The sequence below is a fragment of the Nelumbo lutea genome, chromosome 3 (genome assembly GCF_056320005.1).
Source record: "Nelumbo lutea isolate HS-2025 chromosome 3, American lotus-T2T, whole genome shotgun sequence".
In the NCBI taxonomy this organism is placed as follows: Eukaryota; Viridiplantae; Streptophyta; class Magnoliopsida; order Proteales; family Nelumbonaceae; genus Nelumbo; species Nelumbo lutea.
Genome location: NC_142686.1, coordinates 113,438,179 through 113,461,714, shown reverse-complemented (window position 1 = coordinate 113,461,714; position 23,536 = coordinate 113,438,179). Strand labels below are relative to the sequence as shown.

At 37.1% G+C, this 23,536-nt stretch overlaps 1 protein-coding gene across 1 annotated transcript in view; it reads right to left on the bottom strand.

Annotated features, from left to right (window-relative positions):
- Positions 1–1,730: 1,730 nt before the first annotated feature.
- Positions 1,731–23,536, bottom strand: part of LOC148867741 (Carbohydrate-binding-like fold) — a 37,730-nt gene continuing 15,924 nt past the window's right edge. Inside the window, exons 15-27 of the mRNA XM_088977114.1 lie at positions 19,130–19,258; positions 18,291–18,467; positions 17,636–17,839; positions 17,421–17,534; positions 17,079–17,329; positions 8,654–8,699; positions 8,318–8,566; positions 6,996–7,226; positions 6,072–6,163; positions 4,749–4,977; positions 2,719–3,075; positions 2,150–2,223; positions 1,731–2,028 (exon numbers count right to left, since the gene is read on the bottom strand). Coding sequence (XP_088833240.1) covers positions 1,929–2,028; positions 2,150–2,223; positions 2,719–3,075; positions 4,749–4,977; positions 6,072–6,163; positions 6,996–7,226; positions 8,318–8,566; positions 8,654–8,699; positions 17,079–17,329; positions 17,421–17,534; positions 17,636–17,839; positions 18,291–18,467; positions 19,130–19,258 — 2,253 coding nt within the window. The 3' untranslated portion in view covers positions 1,731–1,928. The remainder of the gene's footprint in view (positions 2,029–2,149; positions 2,224–2,718; positions 3,076–4,748; positions 4,978–6,071; positions 6,164–6,995; positions 7,227–8,317; positions 8,567–8,653; positions 8,700–17,078; positions 17,330–17,420; positions 17,535–17,635; positions 17,840–18,290; positions 18,468–19,129; positions 19,259–23,536) is intronic.

The following is a 23,536-nucleotide window of genomic DNA, read 5'->3' as shown; positions in this document are numbered from 1 at the left end:
AAACGCAAGGTGTATCGGAAAGGTAATTTGAAGAGACGTATCAAGATGCACTTTGAAAACGTTTAGATATGGATGAAAAATCAAGATATGCATGATATACAAGAAAATCTAAAATATCTTTAAAAAATATAAACAATAATAAAAATGAGTTTTATGTGATTATAACTAATTTATTTGAAGTATTGTGATTATAACATAAAAAATCATTCTTTAATGATTTATATGAAGTATTGGGATATAACTAGTAACCATTGAAAAATAATAGAACTAAAATATGTGTATATATACTAATATTTATTAGTTAATATTTTTTTGAAGTCATTTATTAGTTAATATTTATTATATATAGATTTAGATGATATTTATTATATATACAAGTTAATGTATTTCTTAATTTTTAATAAATAAATTTAACTTGTATCCATCTTATTATTATATAAATATTAATAATCAAATTTATAACATTTGTTGGAAAGCATCCACCAAGGCAAGAAAGATTCCTATAAGTACAAAAAAACATGTTATTTTAGTAGATAATTGAGGTTGGTGTAATGGTTAATTAGCTAGTATTGCAATCAAATGACTTGGGTTCTTACCTTTGGTTTGTGACTTTTAACAAGTTATTTGACTTAACATTAAATGCTGTAATTAAAAGTAACTTAAATGAGCATTTAATTAAATTATATTAACATTTAGTGACGTCTCAGACTTAAGGCTTAATTAAAATTGATATTAATGAGAGAGAGAAGATATAAATTAAAGTTAAATTAAAAAAGAAGAGGGAAATTAAATTCGACTGATACACAATGTTGGTACGAACCTGTATTTATTCGATACGAATACGAAACCATTTAATTAGACATGTTTTGTGTATCGGAACTCTTCTGAAATGATATGTATCATCCCGTATCGGCTGATACGTTACGAAATTTAAAACCTTGTATACGTTAACCGGGCTGTCAGTTGCCAGGTTCATTCTTTAACTGAAACAACACCATGCTCTTGGGCTGTCTAATTGCAGATGCTGGAGATGAGGTTTAGGGTAGACTGACCTTAAATTCCAGAATAAAATGGATTCCTTCAAACCAAACATTGCCTAAAGGTGGAGGGTGTAGATGGCTTTGCTGAGCAAGAGTTCCAACCAAACCGAACTGAAACGGAAATCAATTAAAAACAAAAAACAAAAATTGAACCAAACTGATACCCAAATTAGGCGAATTTTTCAATTTATCATCTGAACTTAAACACCCCTAGCAACCTAGCAAGAGTTGCCTATTCCAATCATAGCACCCACCAATGGGTGCTTATATGGGTTGACATTAGTTTGCTTTGGTAGAATCAAATTCGTCTGCCGTGTTGTCAGTTTTTTTTTCGGCGACCCTGATTTTGTGATATGTAGAATTTTAGCAAGGCATATGATCGAACCATCCCTCTTTAGATATGGATGAGATAGGTTTGTGATGAGATAGAACTTGGAGAGAGGTGGGTTGAGTATTGAAATACCTCTTTAGATATGGAAATTTCCTCATTCTTTTAATATATTTCTCTACAGCTTAGGGCCCAACCGACCCTCAAACAAGAATGACCTTTCAGGGGTATGCTAAACCTCGACCACAACAGGGCCGTCAGAAGAACCCTCTCACGACCTTGCAATGGTGACTATAGCTCGTGGCAAATATTGAGGGCATTAGAGCAATGTTATGACACAACTACCTGACTTGAGCTGCAGCTTGTAATCGAAGCAACAAAACTGAAAGTCACTTGAATAAAAAGAGCCCAGATTTTTGCTCTTGTAGATGTTGACAACTAAATCTTCTATAGTGCAATGCTCGAGAACAATGGTTAGCATTAGTGTTTATGTTCTCTCAGCCATAGGACCGATGATGGTTGAAATAAGTAAAAACTTCCTCTGGGATTAAAAAGCACCTTCAATAAGTTCTCTTTCTCACGACTGGTTTTCTTACTTCTTTTTTTGCAGTAGATCCTGAAGAAGCAATCCCTATCGTCAATTGGTATAAATCCTTCAACCTGTAGAAATGGATAAAACAAGTTCATACACATCCAAGACATGCCAAACAAAAATCCGGAACAAAGTAACACTTCTTTTTATATACTTGTATGTTCATCTACTTTCTTGCTTTCCCATTACCTTGGCATACCAATAAAAAGACCGATGACAGAGACACCGACAATGAGAGGAAAAACTGGTGCTGGCGTTAATTCCTATACAACATTACGCACAAATTTTTAGCAACTTGATCCAATGCCAATTGATTACCCAAGATGCATTATTTAGAATACCACATCAATATACAAAGTCCACATAATTCATTTTGAAATGTACCAGGCATTTCAGCCACCCAACCAACCCAGTTAAAAGAGACGACAGGATCTGCTGCCAATACTGGTGTGTGGACCAGGCTACATGACCAGATTATAAGTGAGCACGCCAGTGTTCCATACACATGGGGTCCACATTCACACACTTGCATTTGCAACAGATCCCTTCTAGTTAAAAGACACCTTAGCCTATAAAAAGTTGTCACAGGCACTGAACTACCATTCCTCATTTTATGGTGGGATCAACAAATTTCAAATCGAGAACAAGTAATCAGAACGACAGAACCTCTGTTCACCATGCCCTGGCTCAATGGCCATGGTTTGCAAGTGCATGTTTTGTTATGAAAAGACGCCATTAGTATTTAATGTAGCATGTACCTGTTTGTGATGATCCTCCTCAACTTTGTATCTGAGAGGGCCAATGTGAATTTGTGCTTGCTTTTCCAAGTCAACCTCAATAATTTCTGATTGAAATCTGTGGGTACTTGATGGAAGGCTGGAACGCAACTGCACAAGATGCTTACCCTTGGGCAGATCCCTTATATGAAAAAAGTGGGAAAGTGGCAATGGAAAAACCGACTCAATGTTAGATGGGTTACTTGCTGACTTCACTTCAACCAAGAGATGTGTTTCTAACTCCCTAATGCCAACTCCCTCTACATGGCCAGTTAAAATGGTAATTTCCAACTGTTCAAATACTACAAAATCCAGACCCTTGATATCTTCAGAGCCAACCTACCAAAAGGAAGAGAACATTATATGCATGCAGAAGTGAGTATAAAAGAAGAAATATTACAAGCAGCTGATAGTAGGTGATGCTTAAACACAGATTTTATAGACATTAGGAAATAACAGAATAAGAAAAAATGAGAAACCACAGATAAACCAGAACCACCAGAGTTCAGACTGAAGTGTTTGGGAGTAAAAATGCTGCAGGGGAATCCTAGTTATTTCTACATCCATCAGAGGATATTATGGTCATTGAACATGTGGTAATGGAAGACAATTTGACAATCACAAAGCTAAACTGTAATGATGAAAAATCTTTCACCTGATGCATGGGACCAATCAGGATGTTCAAGTAGTATTCTCTGCCAAGGCTTCAGAAGCAGAATGAAGCCATGAACTTCAAACATACCAAATTCAACACTCAACTTAGCCACACAATCAAACCAGAAAGTGGGACTCTTATTGCATATTAGGTGAAATGTTTAAATTGCAACGGTGTACCAAAATGATGGTGTTCAACTCTTGAACTTCAATGCATTTTACCATGCCTCCCCTCTAATAGTCATAAAATGTGGACACTCTTTTAGGAAAAATCTCTAAGATACCAGAAAAAGAATAATTTTCTAAAATGGGAAATTTGGTTATTATCAGTTTGGGCCAATCATGAGCTGGGCTTAGCATTTAGATAAGGGCTATAGCCTGGGCCCGGGTTTGACCTTTGGGTCTATGACATTAAATAATATGGTAGCCTAACTTGCACAGCTGTTTATCATTAAATAGATGAATGAAAAGCTTTCATTTTCATAATTCATGAATGTGGGACCTTCAACCAAAAGGCTAACCTAACATTCAAGGTCCCACACATCAATAAATTAAGAAAATGGATGCATTGCGTCCATCTATTTAACAGTAGTTAATTGAGGAAAATAAGCCATGAACTTGCACATGAGTTTACTCATTGACACATGCCAACTTGTGAATCTTTATCAAACATGGGGTGTCCATGCTACACTTATTTTTATATAAATTTATGTTTTACTTTATAAAATATAAACATTATATATAATACAAGTTATAAAAGTCGTATAATAATATTTATATAAATTATTTAGTAAATATATGATATAATATAATATATAAAAAATATGTAACATATAATCTGGGCTGGGCTGGAAATGATCGCCCCTGACACTTAGACTTGGTGAGGACAAAACCATTTAGGATTTAAGCCACTGGATTACATAATGGCCAGTCGGATTATCCAATTCAACTATTTGCTAAAATAAAATATATATATAAATTACTAAAAATAGCAAGATAATAAATGCTTTCTTATTATCCTTTACAGCTAGTTTACATCTAATGTATCTGCTCAGACCAAATAAGCATTTAAAAACAGTCCACCTGTCTTCTCCAATCCTATGTTAATCAGGTTTGACTGCTGTTTAACTCAAATTGAACATCGATGCAATGAAATCGGTTTAATCATTAGAATAATTAAAAAAAGTTAAAAAAGATTATAAAGAAAAATAAAAGAAATCTCAAGAGATGTAAAGAGTAAGATTCACTGCAACTCACCTTAACAACAACTATACTATTTGTCCATGAGAACTAACACTATAACATCTTGAGAATTAACACTATACTTGTCCATGAGAAGAAGATTCACTGCAACTCACCTTGACAACAACAGATTCTGGTGAGACACGTTCTATTCTTGGGCTTCCAAGCTCATCCTTTTCCACTACTTTGACTATATAGGTTGTATCAGGAAGAAGTCCTCTCAGACGGTAGCTTCCGGAGGAATCTGTTGTTGTCACCTCATAATATCCTTCCGATTCTGATCGAGCCTCGACAGAAACACCTTCTTTTGGCTGGCCAGATAGTAATGCGACAGTACCCATAGCACTGTATGAAGGAAAACCATTTTAGGGTTTGATAATAAAAGGCCATTACCCAATGTTGGTCTCAGATATCTAGGGTCTTGGGAGGGGTTGTGAACATTTGCATAAATACTACTTGAAAGTAAACACTTATGTACATTCATTTTTGAAATAGTTTTCAAGGCGCCAAGGCGAGGCTAGGTGACTGGGGGGGGCCTTGTCGCCCAGTTGCCTAGGCGGGTGCCTAGGTGATGAATTTTTTTTATGTTAAAACATAGATTCTAGGGTAGTTCCCTAAGTGCCATAACCATATTTCTTTAATAATTGTTCACGATTTTCATAATAAAAGTATAAAATTCATATTAAAGTATAGAAAAATCAACATATTCATGAGAAGAAAAGGAAGAAGGAAAATAAAATTCAAAAAATATAGGGGCTGAACCCTCATTTTTGTTATAGGAAAAGAAGAAAATAAAATATATTGGTAGTAGTAGTAGTAGTAGAAGAAGAAGAATATATGGAAGAGGAAAATGTGCTGATTAGATAAAATTTTAAGTTCTTCCTTGCTTATTGGTTCAGGTTTTTAAGTCTTTGAGAGTTCAATACAACATTTAGCAATGTTTGTGTTGATTAAACCCTAATAAATAAGAAAATAGTAAAAATAAATTAGTATATAAACACACAAAATGATTATTTTAGTTTAATAATGTCTATTTTATAATTATAATCTCAAAAAAGAATGAATAAAAAAATATTTTATGGTAGGAAGTAGAAAACTGCTTGGCGATTAGTCGAGGCGAGCCTCAAAGGGCGCCTTGTCGCCTAGGCGTCACCTTGACAACTAAATTATATGTTGTTCATGCCCAGCCATGATAGATGTAAGGAATATTAAGCCACAAGCTACAAAATGAAATTTAGTAATAAGGGAACGGAGATAGAGAATGTAGAGCTGGTTAATAATAAAGAGGATATAGAATAAAGATATGGATGATTTTCTTAGTTTTTGATAGAGCTTAATGCTTCAAAAAACATAACAGAGCTGGAATATTGATACAGTCTGAACAATGTAAAACCATAGATATGAAAGAATAAGTAGATGGGTGAAAGAAATGCACAAACCTGTAAGCAACGCGGGTGGCCTGGAAAACTACATTTTTAGACTCACCAGAACCAAGTTCTATTGCCTGTGCTGGAGGCAAGAAGGAATATTCCTGTGGATTAAGGACAGATTAATGTTAAACTTGTGCATAAAACATTCTTTCTGTTTAACAATTAGCAATAATAACAGAAACAACTCTGAGCTTGTTGAATTCTATTCCTAGAAAGCATATGGCAGTAGCATTGGAAATCCAGGGAGCCATCAGGGGTGGGAGGAATCTTTAGAGATGAAGTTGCAATATTCTCGGGCCCAATAGGAGTCGGAGATTCAACAAATCTTAACTTATGATGGTTATTTAAGGGCTGCAGAAAGCCAATGGAATGAATTTGAGCAACCTAATCACTAAAGGTGGCTCAAATGTGGTGAGTGGATGGCTGCTGGATTTTGAGAGAGCATCATGCTCCTACAGAAATGAACCCAAGAAGCTCAGATGGCTGACTAGGAACATAAAGTGAAAATTCAATGGGTACAAGGGTCAGCAAACAGTTTGGAGTAACTAGAATTTTTTTTGGGGGGTTCAATTGTAACAGAAACTTCATGGGGAGAGTAGTATCTATGCTCTCAAATGGCGTAAGGGGCCCATAATAACTGTCAATAATAGTGCTACAGGCCTGTAAATTTAACTTCAAATGGTCAAAAAAATTTCTCTATGAATTCTACTGCCATTATAACATACATGATCCTTTTATCTTGGTATTGTCTTAATATTGGTTTACTAATATTTAAATATTTTCTCCATGAACTGAAACAAAAAATAGAAATACCATATTCAATAATAAATTATTTCCTTTGAAGTAAAATCAGTATACTAATCAATTGTTCAATGAATAGTTAAGTTGACTATGTAAGACAAAGCTAACAAAAATGCATAGTTTAATGAGCACCTTCAGCAGTGGACGCAAGTAGAAACTTCCAGGGAACAAGTTATCAAAGAGGAAAAATCCACCAGCCCCAGTAACTGAATTGTTCCTATAACCATCCTCTCCACTCAATGATAGTAGAACGGAAGGAAATTGTCCTTTAGCTTCCTCATCCGAATATATATGCACTGAAATTTGACTAAGCTTCTGACAAGAGAAGGAATTAGGTCCAACTGCTTTCAAATGATAACCAGGCTGCACAACATAAGATCAATATCAGGAGCATAATTATTTGCAAGCAAAATAAAATGTATCAACCCTGTTCAGGACATTATATTTAGGGTGGGTAAAGACACACACATGGAGTAAGATATCAGAGTTTCAACTTGATAGATTAATGAAATGTGCTGACCCTGTTCAAGTGCAGCCTAGATTGCTCCATACATGACACTAATTGAGTCAACTAGAAAGAATCCCAGCAACTGCAGAATGGTCTGACTGCCAACCAGCTATTTGGCATTCATCCATATTACAAAAAGGCATCAATTTAATAAAATCTATACTACATTCGAAAATGCAGTTGTCCACGTCAGATTCCACATATTGTTTCCCAACCCTTTCAGAATTGTGTTTTTGGGGTTTTTAAAATATTAATTAAATATGGGGCTATTTAAGCTCACCCACAACCAATTCAGCTAAGAAACTGAATGTAGTATGGACATCTTTTTAACACCAGCTCGTCCATTGTATGGGTCTCTTCTAGCATTAAATATAATCTGGTTAAAACTGACATATTTAAATTAAATAGAAATAATTTATTTAGTACAATTAATTTAGTTGTCTGAAAATCCCCAGTTTAGCTATGATTGAAAGAGCAGAGGAAGAATAAAAGGTTACAGGAGAAAGAAAAATATGAAACATGAAAAATTAGAATTATCTTTATGTACCAAAAGAAAACTTTGTTACTTTCTTATCTAAACTTGACCATGTAATATTTAACAAAGACAGGAAAAATATATCATCTCCATATTACAAAGAAGAAAGCAAACTAGAGGATGACATGTTCAATTCTGCATGTACTAAGAGAACTTCACAGACAAAAGTAACACCATACATATAACTATTACAACTAAAAGCATTAAAAATAACTTGCTTATAAATAATATGAGGAAATAAGAAATAGAGGTATCTTCAGTTCCTCGCAAGGCTGGTGAGCTTCTATTACTAATAACAAGGTTTAAATGCACCCAATAAGGTAAATTGCTGAATAAAGCAGAGTATCATATTTCATGGTCAATGATGCATCATATGCACAGTACAGAAAATGGTTCCAAAAGTTTCCAAACCTTTGAAGCTTCAAGGCTGTAACTTGTATCATCGTGCAAAGGGCCACCAATAAAGAAACCATCTGCTCCTGTAGCAGTTTCCAGTGCTAATTCACCTTTCTGCAATGGGGCATTGCTACTCACTCCAGCAGCTATAATTCTGATACTGACACCAGAAAGGGGTGGGGAAACTGATCCTTCAATATACAAGCCCAAACGACCCAAAAATGGAGGAATAGTAGGTTGGCAACCATCATTAGTCACTGAGACCTATCAAAGATATTCAAGAGATGTTGAAAATCATTCTATTAGACAAAATTAAAATATACTCATGGCGTGAAAAATATCAAAGCTTACAGGGTGGTTTCTGGGATAAAATAATATCCTCTTTTCTTCATCATTCCTGCAAAATCACAGCCCTAATTAGTGCAATAATAAGACCAATGACTGAGCGACCAAGGTTTAGCCTGATTTCCAGGCAAACAAAATACAATGTCAACAACCAGAACCAAGGTGTTTAATTGTACCAACACTTGAAACATTATAGGGGGCCTAGCAGATCACAATGTTAGAAACTGGAATACAATAGGAAGTAACTACAAAGATCCATTTTCTAAACAGGAAAATTAATGAATTTTCAACAAAGAACAATAAACTGCTTTTTCCTGCTATTCTGCAATGCCAAAGAGAATTAACTTTCCTCTATAATTATACCTTCAGCAAGTAACTGGTTTCTATCATACAAGAAAACCAAATGTACAAAGCGCATAGCCCTATTAAAGGCCTAATCTTTAAAAAGAGAATGGCATACAGCTATAAAAATGACCATATCCACCATGTTTAGCAAATACCATCAACCATTTCATTAGCTTATCTTGATACATTTTAGAATTAGTTTTATTATTATTATTATTATTATTATTATTATTATTATTATTATTATTATTATTATTATTTTATGTAGGCAACTGAGCCCAAATTTGGTAAATGATTGCCTTCACAACAATTGGCATTCTTATGATTGTTCAGTATTCCCACCATTGGCATTCTTATGATTGCCTCCACAACAATAGAGGGAAAGGAGAAATCTGTGAAACAGAGGTCATTCAGGAGGCCAGAAACTTCTGAAAACTAGAATCACCAATGCCAATCAGATCCAAATTACACACCCAAAGCAATACTTGAAAGCACCTCCAAACCTGGACGAGGCTGGAATGGAGTGCACATCGAAATTGAATTTCATTAGTATCACCATCATCATCATCTAAGCCTTGTCCCAACTATATGGGGTTGGCTACATGAATCCTGTTTGTAGAGGACTGGGCCAAATGGGCCCTAGTATCTTTTTATTTATTACCTTCTATTATATGTATGGTTTATGTTAATGGGCCTTACCCATATGGGTTTGTTAACCTTTTTTCATTCCTTATGTTGTTTTCAGTGTTTTATTACCTTCTATTAAAGAACCCCTACGGACCCCTTGCTTGGCTAGCCCATCTGCAAGTGAGTTAGCACTTCTCTTTACCCAACTGTATTTCACTTCCATGTCTCTTTACCCAACTGATTAAGCAAGGTAGCCCACTCTCCATGGGCGCTTTGTCACCTAGTGTTGCCTTGACAAATATGGAAAGGATAATGATTGTCTTAGTCCTTGAACCTTCCAGAGTATTTTGTTTCTTAGTCTGGGTCCTTTCCTCCAAAAGATTCAGAGTCTCGAAAGCACTTTTTGTATTAATGAATAGCTAATGTACAAGATGAAAGCACTTTTTGTATCAAATGTTAGTAACAAAAGCAACATGTTTTTAAAGGTATACTTGAAAAAAAAATAATTATTTTTGAAAAAAGTAACTATTATATTAATCAGAAGGGCAAAAGGAGGGGATGTACAAACAAAATAAACAGACAGTCCTATTAAGAGACACCCCACTTAAAGGGGCAAAGCGTTTGCACTATACAAAAAGGTTCTATCCACCCCAGATTTAGCCAAATGATCCGCAATTGAGTTCAGCTCCCTTGGAATCCATCTAAATTCGCAAAACGGAGAAGAAGAAACTTCAGAAATCTCATTGAGAAAGTGGCCCAATCTCCGAGGGCCCTTGTCTGGGTGGGAGGCCCAGCTAATAGCATTCCTAGAATCTCCCTCAATAAGAATAGAGTTAAGCTGTAGAGATCTAACAGTTCTCAGACCAATCACTAATGCTCTGAGTTCAACTTCAGAAGCATCTACTGCACCAGCGGGATCACTGTAAGCCCAAATAACTGAGCCCTCTCTGTTTAGAATCACTCCCCCAATGCCAGCCGCCGGAATCTGGCCAGAGATTGCTCTACAACAGACATCAAACTTTAGTAAATAATCTAACTCAGGCCTGGGAGTGAGGAGGTGCCTTGTTTGATTGCTAACAGTGGAGGACTGTATAATCTCTATTAAAATCCTTTCAAGATCAGCATATCTGAAACCTTTGAAATGATCAGAGGAAAGGATCCAGGAAAAGGTGCACTCAAGAATTCTTTCTCTAATTTCTTCCGTCCTCGCAAACTTGTTATCAAAAACATCCCAGATACACCACATAACAGCATGAGTTAAGGATCTCCAAAAAATTTTACCTCTAGACCCCAGATTACAAGGCCACTGATTGAAAAAGTTTGCAACCTTATTTGGAGGAACCCGATAGAAGCTATGTCTGAATACCAAATCAAGGAAGAATTGCAACACAGAACGAGCCACCTCACAATTGACTAGCAAGTGGCTAGATGATTGACCATCCTTCATACACATAATACAGATATGAGGAGAAAGATAACGATATCCTAATCTTTTTCTTTGGATCAGATCACCAGTGTTAATGCGCTCCCAAACTGCCTCCCAGATAAAGAACGAAATTTTGAGAGGCGCCACACAAGGCCAAATTCTGCTGACCAAGAAGGTAGGAGGGGTTCCCAAAGTAAGGTGGGTGAAAAAGGACTTAGAGGAAAATAGGCCATCGGGAGATAAAAACCAAATACATTTATCAGGGGGATGATCAGAGAGAAAAACTTCACTCAAGGAGAGAAGGGAGGAATCTTCTTGGGCTTCAAAATCGGTTAAAGCTCTATGAAAGTTGAAATTATAGGACAAACCTTGATTATCTCTGATGAGAACATCAGAAACTAAGATTTCCTTTCCAAAGCTAGACTGAAGAGGTTAGGATAGGTGACAGAGAGAGGTTGGGAGCCCCACCAAGTATCAGTCCAAAATCTGGTACAACTACCAGTTCCAATTCTGAATCTTATTAAGGGGGAGAAGAAAGGAAGGACTTGCATAATACCTTTCCAGGGGTTGGCAAAGGAAAATCTGTTTGTCACAGTGTTGCTGTCCCACCTGTTATTGTTCCTTCCATATTTACTTAATTACTTCTTATTACGGAAGCCCAGAAACTATCTTGTTCCAAGGGGAAGCGGAATAACCATTTCCCAAGAAGAGCAACATTTCTTTCTTCCAAATGTCCAAGGTCCAACCCTCCATCCTTATTCGGTTTGCAAACTATCTCCCAGTTAACTAGGTGTTCCTTTTTTCCCCTCCCTCCCAAAGGAAGTAGCTGCAATTTTTCTAGAAAATATCTCACTTTGGATGGCATTTTAAAGATGGAGAGGAAGTAAATTGGCAGGCTGGATAGGGAAGACTTGATGAGAGTAAGTCTGCCCCCTTTCGAGAGAGAACTTTTTCAAGAATCCAACCTTTCCTCACATTTTTCAATCATCGGAGCCCAAAGGGAGGTAGAAGAAAGATCCCCCCCCCAAACGAAGGCTGAGATAACTGATAAGTTATAGGCCACTTCTCAACCTTACATCCAAGAATTTCTTTAAAGATGATCAAATTATCTTGGGGAACATGAATACCTACGATGCTGCTCTTGGCTAAATTGGCTCTTAAACCCATCACAGCCTCAAAGCATTTGAGAATTTTCTTCAAATTTCTGAATTATTTAACCTTACCTTCTAGGAAGAGAATTGTATCATCAGCATAAAACAAATGAGAAATCCGAATCTTCTCTCTACCTACTAAAACCTTTCAACAAATTACTATTTGAAGAGGATTTAAGGAGAAAGTCTAGTAAGTCTGTTATCAAGGTGAACAACAGCAGGGATAGAGGACATCATTGTCTCAATCCTCTCGAAGCCTTAAAGAATCCTTGGGGGACTCCATTGATAAGAATTGAGAAGCAAGTAGATTGAATGCATCCTTTCATCCAACTAATCCATTTATCTCCAAATCCTTTGAATCTCAAGATATTCCAAAGGCACTTCCAATCCACTATGTCGTACGCCTTTTCTAGATCAATTTTGCAAACCACCCCTTCTTTTCTTTTTTGTTTCCTATCTTCTACTACCTCATTAGCAATTAAGATTCCATCCGTAATTTGTCTGTCTCTGATGAAAGCACTTTGAGAGAAGTCCACCACATCTCCAATTACTTCCTTTAATCGATTAGCTAGAGCTTTGGCTAGGATTTTATATAGGCTGCCAAGGAGACTGATTGGCCTATAATCTTTAGTCTCAACTGTGCCAGCTTTTTTAGGAATCATCTTAATGAAAGTATAATTATTGCCCAGATTTAATTTGGCTGATCTATGGAAATCAACAAAGACATAAATTAAGTCATGCTTGATAATATCCCAACACTCCTGATAGAAAATCAAGGAAAAACCATCAGGGCCAGGGACCTTATCTTCATCAAGACTGAACACTGACTCTTTAATTTCCTCTTCCCTAAAGTCTCTCTCAAGCCAAGATTTCTTATCTCCTGAGATCTTAGAGCCATTCCATTCTGACAACAAAGGTCTCCATCTTCTGTCAGACAAATACAGCTTCTCAAAGAAGTCAACTATTTCTTCCTTGATAATAAAAGGAACCTCTGTCTCACAATTATCCACCATCAATTTAGAAATGAAATTCTTCCTATTCCTGCAATTAGCCAAGCTGTGAAAGAAACGGGTGTTATGGTCTCCTCTTAACCAGCTCACCCTAGATCTTTGTCTCCAGTACACCTCCTCCCTCCACACTAGTTGTTCTAGGGCAGCTCGAGTGTCATTTCTTTTAATTTCCCTCTCTAACTGACCATCAGTCTCTAACATCCAGATTTGCATGATAAGGTAACAACTTATCTTTTTCTTCAGAAATCACTTTAAAGTTCCGCTTATTCCACTCCTTCAGCTTCTTTTTGATGTATTTAAGCTTTTGACCAAACTTAACCTGCCCAACCTTCAGGGTGGAAAATCCAATACTTTTCAAATCTGAAAGGACTTTTACCCGTTTGTACTCTTTCTGTATCCAAAATTAATGGCCAATGGTCTGAGATATATCCACGTCCAGTTGTCTGAAGCGTCTTAGGAAAGTGATTTTCCCAATCAGAAGAATAAAGAAATCTATCCAGTCTACTGCAAATTGATTCAGCTTGCAAGTTCGACCAAGTAAATCTAGCATTAGATAGGGGGGATCAACTAAAGAAAGGTCCCTGATAAAACGGGAAAACCTTCACATACTTGAGGTAAGTCGACCTCCATTAGATTTCTCTAGGACAAATCTGGTGACATTGAAATCATCTCCCACGCACCAGGGGAGCTGACAATGAACTCCTACACTTTCGAGTTCATCCCACAAGTTCTCTCTCAATCTAGGGGAGTTAGGAGCATAAACACCAGTGAATATCCAGGTGAAATCATCAGACTTATTGGTGAAAAGAATAGAAAGAGAGTAGTTTCCTCTGTCAACTTCCTGTCCAGGAAACTTGATTCTCATCCCAAACAATCATAAGCCCACCTGAGGCCCCAGTGAAAGCAATTGAAGACCAACGTTTACCATTAACATTCCGTATAGCCTTGATCAATCTTCTATCAACTGTCTCTTTTTGGTTTCTTGCAGAACTATTATATCCGGGTTTAATTTCTTAAGGGTGTCTTTCACTAGGCTTCTTTATCATGCCAATGGCTTCTCAGTACGCCCCTACAGGGGTTGTATTGGGTCAGACCATGGTTAAGAGGGTAGTCGGGACTTAAACTGACCCCTCTGAACCGGTTTTGAAAAAATAAATAAATAACACATAAAAAAAGCACCTGTGTTGATACTTCGAACCTTGTCTCCCCTAGTCCTCGCACATTCCAAGATATGATCCTCATCATTCATCTGTTAGAGAAATCCCCACTACCTTCTTTCTACCAGCCTTACTCTGAAAACTGTTCTTCATTTCAAATCACTTTGGAGCTTCTTCAATTCTCTAACCGATTTAGGTTTTAGAGAATTGTCTTCCTCTCCCAAGAACTTCTCAGTACTCCATTTTTTTCCTTTCTTATCTACCATCACGATTCCCAAAACCTCTACTACCTTATCTGTATCCAATTCTGATCCATTCTTAATCAAGGTGTTATCAGCCTCCTGACTCTGGGCTTCCAAGAGAGGAGTCGAGGTAGGTATGGAAGGAATAGTAACAGGAGAGCCAGAACCTGTGCCGAGATTAGGGGGGCAACCAGAAGGCAAATGACAAGGAAAACATTCAAAGGAAGGAGAGAATACAGCAGAATTATGAGGGGGTGGGAGAGATAGTACCTGAAACTTCGGCCTGGAGGTCCAGAGAAGGGCTGGGATTTTGGGAACCAGTTCCTGCCTTATCAGTCAGAGAAAGAGGCTCAGTCATCTTGCTTCTGGTACTAACTGAATCTTCCAAATACAACTCTTTAATTCTGTAGCTACCGGATAGATTTGCTTCTAATTCCGTTCTGTAAGGCTCTGATGAAACATCGGAATCATCTTCTTCCTGATCCGAGCAACACTTCCTTGAGCTTATCTAAGTAGAGAACTGGAACTTCCTCAATTTATGCTTTTCCACTCATCTCAGTGATATCTTATCACTTGGGATTTGTACTTTTTCTTTTTCTCCTTTAATGAAATTATCATTTTACTGTAAAAAAAAAAGATAAGGAAGAATTCAAATTGACCATGGATTAGATGAGCATTAGATGGGCTTAAGGAGGAAAAGGATGCATAGATTGGTGTCCCATCCATTCCAACTCAAACTGATAGGCCCCAGGCCCAGGACCAGAAGGACAGTCCATCAGCCAATTTTTGTCTCTCCTTGTAAGCTGTTTAAGAGTGGATGCTGGGATTTTTTTTATCAGGATAATTCATGAGCCATATGAAAACATTATAAATAGTGGAAGAGCTATCGGAGGGAGGCAGCCATATAATTTCTTTTCCACATATCCAGTCTCTTATCCTACTTGAATACCATGTACCAAAACCCAATCTCCATGTTACAGCCAAGGGGAGGCCCAAGATAAATAAGAACCCATCCTCTGAAGCTTCACACAAATGATAATTAGGGGTGCAACTTGGGTGGGCTCAGGTTGGGAAATTGCTTAAATTTCAATGCACCTGGCCAAAAACCCAGGCACAATGAAGTGTAAACTCTTTAAATTGGGTAGCTGCACTTTTTTTTTTTATCAGCATAAATTGGCTACCTGCCTTGCACCTCCAATAATAATGTCTTGTATAAGCTGTAAATTGAGAAAGGGGCAAGCCCCATACAAGGCTATAAAATAGGAGACATAACAGAGAAATTCCATTCTATCCTCAAAAAGTGCTCCATAACCTCTCAATCCATTTGATTCCTCAGAATTCTCTTTGGATTACACATTTAGGAGGTGAAATACAGATCCAAACTTTGCTAGAAAAGGTAGGCCAAATTGCCAAAATAGAGAATGAATAAATTCTGCCAAGGAACCTTGAAGAAACATTCGAAAGTCAAACATATAAACCAACCAGGTAAAGGAACCTTAAAGTAATACCCATAGAGAGAACTCGATAAATAAGCAACCCAATATACATACATCAGTTGTGCTCTTTCAGTACACCAGGGCATCACTCAATAGCTTGAATAATTTCCTTAACATGCCTAACATTTTTTTCAGTCAATTCAATAACCTGGCCAACAAAAATGGGTGAAGGGTAGCCACATGGAACCAACTGTTTGGGAATGGCACCTGACTACTACCTATTCTCTAAGATACCCAGATGCATATATAAGGATGCTGTATAGTGTCAGCTACTTCAATTTTTAGTGTAAATTCTGTATATGAAATCTTGTCTAGATGTGCCCTTGTCATATCTGAGTAATGTAGCTTATCACAAAGGTTCTAGTGTATGGAACATGTGCCCATGAGTGCTAACTAATATTAAACAAGAAATGCTGGACCAGTGATCCGTTTTGGTTTCTACACAAAGACCAAATATTTATCTTCCAGATTTGGAATTTGGATGTGTTTGCAGAGATGGTGGAAGTGAGATAGCAATAGCTTACTTAAGGCTGTGAGTGAGAATGAATCCCGGGATTGAAAAGGCTACAGATTCTTAGTTCCTACTGGGATTGAAAGAATTGCAGTGGACAAGACTGTCGATGGATGAGCAATGTCCAATAAAGAAACTGGAAATTTAGACAGGTTGACAGACCCCAGGTCTTCAATTACCAGTCCGAACATCTAATTCAGTTGGATCCTAAGATGCGATAATCCCAGGGTTGGGGTGGGGGATCAATAGCTTATTTATATTCAGCAATACAAAGTGTTCTAGTTGTTTCAATTCTTTAATATAGTTTATTGGTCATACTCTGGGGGCTTGGTTGCCTTTCTTCCTTTCTCTGTTGGAAGATTTTTGTATCTCCCTTATTTCTGACTGTGGTGAAATACTGAAAAAATTGAACACTTCAACCAAAAGTTACAGAGTTTTCAAGCATAATATCAACAAATTAAAGCACCTTGAATCCCGAGGAAAAAAGGTGAGCTTTTCTCCAAGATTGGCCCATATCGAGTAATCATATACAGCAAGGTCTCCTTCATCGTTTCCATTAGAGACAAGTCTGGTACTAGTAGCCTCAATAACTGTGTTGTTGTTATCCAGTACATCAACAATGATATCCTTGGGTAAATCATTTATACTGTGGTGTAAGCCGGAACCAACATGGATTTGACCTCGAAGAAGGTACTTCTCTCCTTTCAGATAGACAGGCTGCAGCAACAATTCAGAAAAGGTATGGGAAACAGAAAAATACAATATAGATCATACATACATACACATATGTAACAGATAAGCATTATACCGATGGATCCATTGTATCAAACTTCACCGAGGAGCCCCCAAAATAGATGCAAGAATCAACAAAGTGAAGCTCATGTTGTCCAGCAGATTCTACACATATCTTTTGGGATCCTTTCTGCAGCACAAATAATAAGCTCAGGATGGTAAAGCCCTTCATTATTATTACACAGATCAAAAGCCAGGAGAGCTTATTTTCAGTCATAGAAAGAAAATCACCTTAATCTTTAAATTCAGAGGTGAGTTGTTAGGTTGATGTATGTAAGCATCAACATCATGTGTAGAAATTATATCAATCCAGTAACCTTTCTGAGTAAAGACAATCCCTTTTACATCCTCAGTTCCTACAGCCACATCAATAGAACTTTGCTCCCAGCACCATTGGTCCTCCTCAGACATGTCAAGTGAAGATACATGTTTCACCTATATGAGAGATTAATCAAAACTTGCAGTTGGAAACTTGGCCAGGGGAAGTATATTAATTTATTGTGAATAAGATAGAATAAAGAATTTAGCATTTCTTGGAGTGGGTATGAATGGACAGTCACTGCACCGGGAGGATAATCCCAAATTGAGTAAGTTTTTCATTGCTGAAGCAACACAAAGAATAACTTTACAGTGAGCAGTCCAAAAGAAAGTTCAATCCATTTTCAGATTCATTCTGTGAAAAAAATAAGGAAATTGCAACTGGAAAGAGCAAATACAACCATATTGAATTTGCACATGCTAAAGTATGAAAGGATAGAAGCTATGGGTAGGTAAGTAGGTAATTAGGTATTTTGGCATCCATCTTAATGAGTAATGATAATAACTCTTCAAAACGCAAATTAGAGGAATAATAAGGAAAGTTTAAGTTCAGAGAAAAATGTTCTACCTCTAGCCTGTATTTGCCAGGGAAAACTTTTGGAAACATAAATACATTATTTTCATTAGTCAAGCTAACTGTCCTTTTCTCATCTACACCTTTTCCAGTTGATCTTTTAAGTGAAATGACAACAGATTCACCACATTTCTCCTTGCAGTGTACAGTTCCATGTATATCAACTTGTGCCTGCATTTCAAAAGAAAAATACAAGGAGTTCAGTATTTTTCACTTCTAGAAATGTGTATTTCTGGCATGCAAATAATATTTTGGGTTAGATAGCAAGGTTGGCCTACCAAATATATACACCCTGTATTATATTCAACATTCTTGTACTAAAATCAATAAAGTTTCATTTTACTTATCAAAAACAAAAGTGTTTTTCTGACATGTAAATGAACAACAATCCATTTGAATATAAGCAAACAAAGAACTATTACAGGTATCTTCAGTGTGGTTATGCTATAACCAAACACCAAACTCTTATGGATATATAAAATTTATGCTTGATGAATGTTTAATGACTTGGCTCTACCTATGAAATAAGGTCCACCCTACTAGGCTCGGCCAGGCTATGATTACATAATCCAATAAAACATAAAATTAAATGACTAACTGAAGAAGTAGAGTTATTATACATTGTTAGGCTTTCTAACAACTTGTATGCTCCTAACCTGGCAACCAGAACCCTAACCTAAATACAAGTCTACTGATTTCTAAAATATTTCTTTATACAATCACTTTACACAACTTTGCAGATAGTACTAAATACAAGGTAAAAGCGTGATGAACTGGAATAATAATCAAATAAAAGTAACATCAAGACTTACTTGGATGGTGACAAAACTTACCTGGGAGAACTCAACATTCAATAATGGACTATTCACTGTGACATCAACATACGATGGCAAAAACAATAGTTCAGGAGCATTCTCAGGTTGGGCTGCTAATGCAGATAAACGATATTCACCAGGTGGAACCTGATACACATTGGTGTAACTTATTAGAAAAAAGTAGTTCGCAATTTCTATCATTCTATGGATAACTATAGGCATGGTGTTTGCATAATGTTTAGCCATGTCAAATTGGAAGTTCAACTATAGAACATTGCAAATTTAACTGACTTACTACTAGAGTTATTAATACTTAATGGTTATTTAAGATAACACAGCATTCAAATAAACAGCAAAAGCGAACGGTGATGATAATGATGGTAGCAATGGTTATAATTCAGTAAAGGTGAAATCCCAGATTGCTCCATCTTCTAAGTGATTACACCAACACTAGTGAACTGATTCATTTTTTTATCAATAACTGCAAAATTCATTAAAAGATTAAGATAAAATACAAGGAGAGATAAAAACTCTTAAATTCCCCCATAAATTAAAAAATATTACAATTAAGCCTAAAGCAACTGATTTCATCCCACCCCTTATTTTGCCAAAGAATCGACAAACCCATTAGCAGTTCTTTTAATCCACTAGTGAATTGATTCATGCATACACACAATCTAACAAATAAACTACAAGGTTAATAGACACTCTACAGTAAAAGATAAAAGGCTGGAAAACTGCAGAACCTTGAATGTAAAGTGGTCCAAAACAAGATTTATTCAATAATAATTATGAAATGGTTTTTTGAAGAATCCCCCCAAATAAGTGATAATAACAGCATGGATGGTGGTGATGGTAATAGAAATAATACAGTAGAACTGAATTACATGACTTCACTTTCTTTAAGATGAATAGGTAATGACCACCCCATATATCAAGGGGCAATTATGCCTATTATTCGGTTTGAGATTCACTACAGATTTTGATATATTATTTAATTTAGGAAATTAAATTAGGTAATTTGTAATTAATGACCTATTTCATCTGACAGAATTGGCTCACACCATTGAAAGTCTTTACGACAAGTCTTTTATTTGAATTAGTAAACTGAATAGAAAGGTTAGTATGGGTCCACATCATTTGAAGTGGGTAGTTTTTTTATAGACAGCCACATGTCTAAGTGAGTACTCTTTTTGAGAGTGCAGTAAACTACTACTACTTTTTTCTGAAATTGGAAAGAACCATTCTCTGGATACTCTCTTGTGAAGAAAGGTAGCCAGTTGTCTGAACTCTGAAGTAGATGCCCCTGGTTTGAGGGCTATACCGGATAAATATGTAAAACAGTATGTTTTAACAAACTATACTATAAAAGAATCTAAAATCTTATTAAACTTGGTACATTTTTTTAAGAAAAGGTAAAGTATTGATTGTATTCATTCAAAAAAGGCCATGTACATCAAATCTTTACAAGATATAATTTTGATCGCTCCTGCCCTGCCAGCCTTTCAAAAACAAAATGGCAAGGTCCAAATAACTTTAATGGGCAACTCCTTTGAATTGTTCTGTTGCAGCCAACCAGGAATGGATAAAGCCCAGAATCTTCCTGATTAGATCCTCCAAGGAGCTGCTCCTATTATGGAAAATTCCCTGATTCCTCTCCCTCCAGGTACACCAAGACACTGCAGCTGGAATAGTGCTCCACAATTTTCTACCCTTCTCATTCAAGCCTTTCACTTTCCAAGAGAATAAATTACCTTATAAACTCTCTGGCACACACCAAGAGATACTCAGCAGGCTACAAAAATAAGAGAAAAACTTAAACACCTCAGAGCAATGCAAAAATAAGTGTTTTGAAGTTTCTTTACTACTGCCACATAAAACACATATATCTGATTGAACTGCCAAGCTTCTTCTCAACAGAGTGTTTCTTAAACATCTGTCCAGCACCACCAGCCACAGTAAGAAGGCCACCTTGGAAGGGACGTCGGGGAGCCAGACTTCTTTACAAGGGAACACAGCATTGTGGTTATGCATCAGGCTGCCTATATAGGGACTTAACCGTGAAAGTTCCAGAACCCACCCACTTACAGGTCCTTGAATCTTCTAGATCTGGTCTTGGGGAATAACTATCAAGTAAATTGAACAACAAAGCCATCTCCTCTATCTCCCATACATTCAAGCTTCTACTAAAAGTTGGACTCAAGGCGGGTACCCCTTCAAGGAGCTCATAGGATTCAATAACTCATGCTTCTCTGTTCCCTGCCAGTAAATACAAAAAGGTATCAAACTGCAGCCCCTCCTTGAACCTTACAAGTAAACTAGGAAAGAAAAGCAAGAATCACAACTGAACCCAAAATAATTCTTCCCTATTTACCCCTTGCTTAGCTAACACATCTGACAAAGTATTTGCTGATCTCCCCACCCACTGTACAGTGACCAACATATTCCTTGTCAACCAACTAAATTTCTTCATTTCATTCTTGTAACGCCACATAGCCTCTTCAAGATTTTTCAACCAACTCACCACCACTTTGGAATCCCCCTCGATTATTAGGTGTTGTACCCCCAGCTGGTTTGCAAATTGCACCCCTTGTACAACAGCTAAAAGTTTTGCCCTGATGGAGTCCCCAATTCCCAAGGGACCTGAGTAGAGCAACAAAATCTCTCCCTTCTCATTTCTCAAAGCACCCCCCATTCTGGATAATCCTGGATTACCCATGCTACTTCCATCAAAATTCAACTTTAGTGAGCCTTCGGATGGAAGAGACCAGCTTGTAATTGATTTGTCCTTTAGAGATGAACACCTCGCTACTGCTGACCAATTTCTCCAAAGGTCATTAAAGGAGAATTGATGAAAGATTTCCAAGGTCTTCAGCCAAGGTATTGCCCTATTTAACACACAGTCTTCCAAATCCTGACTGTTCCTTTCCTTTTCTTGAAAATTCTAATATTCCTTTCTTCCCAAAGAGTCCAAATCAAGGCAACACGAGCACATCTCCACATAATTCTCCCTATTGTTGTAGGCCAATAAAAGGTAGAATGGTTGAAGAGCATGTGAACTTCTGCCGGTAGACTCCAACTACCCCCAAACAACAAAAGTAGCCAAGCCCAAAGGTCTGTAGAAAAGGGACAAGATATTAATAGGTGGTAACAATCCTCACCGTGAGATCTTCAGAGGATACACCAATTAGGAGAAATACAAAGGAAAGGTCTTCTCTTTTGTAGGTTATCTAGAGTGTTTACTTTCCCATAGAATACTTCCCAACAAAACGCCATAATTTTTGGGGGAACTGGCCTACACCAAATTTCTTTTGATGGAAAGGGTTGGTGAGTAGAAGGTTGAGAGATGGACTTCAAGAAAGAAACACAAGTGAAGGTTCCATTGGGTCTACGAGTCCAAACCCTCTTATCGGGCTTGGAGAGATCCAAACAAACTTGATTAAGACAACCAAGCAAAATAGAAAGAGAATCAATTTCATCATCCCTAAGTCCTTTGCGAAACCCCACCCTTCTTAGCATCCACCTTCCCTTTCTCTTCCAACCACATCTTCTCTATTCCTTCAAAGTACCTAAAAACTTCCCCAACCCCGACAACTTTGAGGTAACCCAGGAAGAAGACACCCCAGAACCTGTCCCTTTCCCATTGAACCCCTCTACCCCCCCATCTCCATCAAAGCCAGCCCCCTTTGCTTCTGAAACCCTTCCCACCCTGACTGAAACTGTGCACCTGAGTTTAGTGACTTCCCCTATTCTTTTGTTACTGGAATCTAGGATTGGTTTCCTCTTTGTTTGGGTACAGGTGGTCTCCTCCACCAAACAGAGTGCTTTTTCAGCCCATCTTTCCTTAGACCTAGAAAAGGAGGCAGGCTGCTTTGGAGATGTATGAAAGCAGTTATTAGTTAATTCATCAAAAAAAAAAGCAGCAATTAGTTAAGCTTAATTTTGACCAGTGCAGCAAGATCCCATTGGATTTGAACTCTCCATAAAGGTAAAATTTGCAGCAGCCCCCAGGGATTAAAATTGGCCAAGTCTCTCAACTGCAGAAACTTAGAAGTAGAAGAAGACACAAAAGTTGTAGTTAAATGGTTGGGAAAAATTGGAGTTATTTCCAAGGCAATACAGGGAGATGATGAAAGAAATTAAGTCAGTATGCAGGGACATTTATTTCAAGACTGAGTGGGTATACAGATCTGCCAATGCAGTGGCAGACGGATCAGGAAAACAAGGGGTTTCTACAGGGGACTTGTATTGGGGGACAATGGGGCTTATCTGATGTAATTAAATGATTTTATGCAAGGGTTAAGTAGCTTGCTGACCTGATTTTACTTTGTAACCTTAAGTTTCTCATTTTAATAAAATGTTAAGTTACCAAGCAAAAAAAAAATGCATCACATAATATTATTATATGGGATACCCGCACCCATA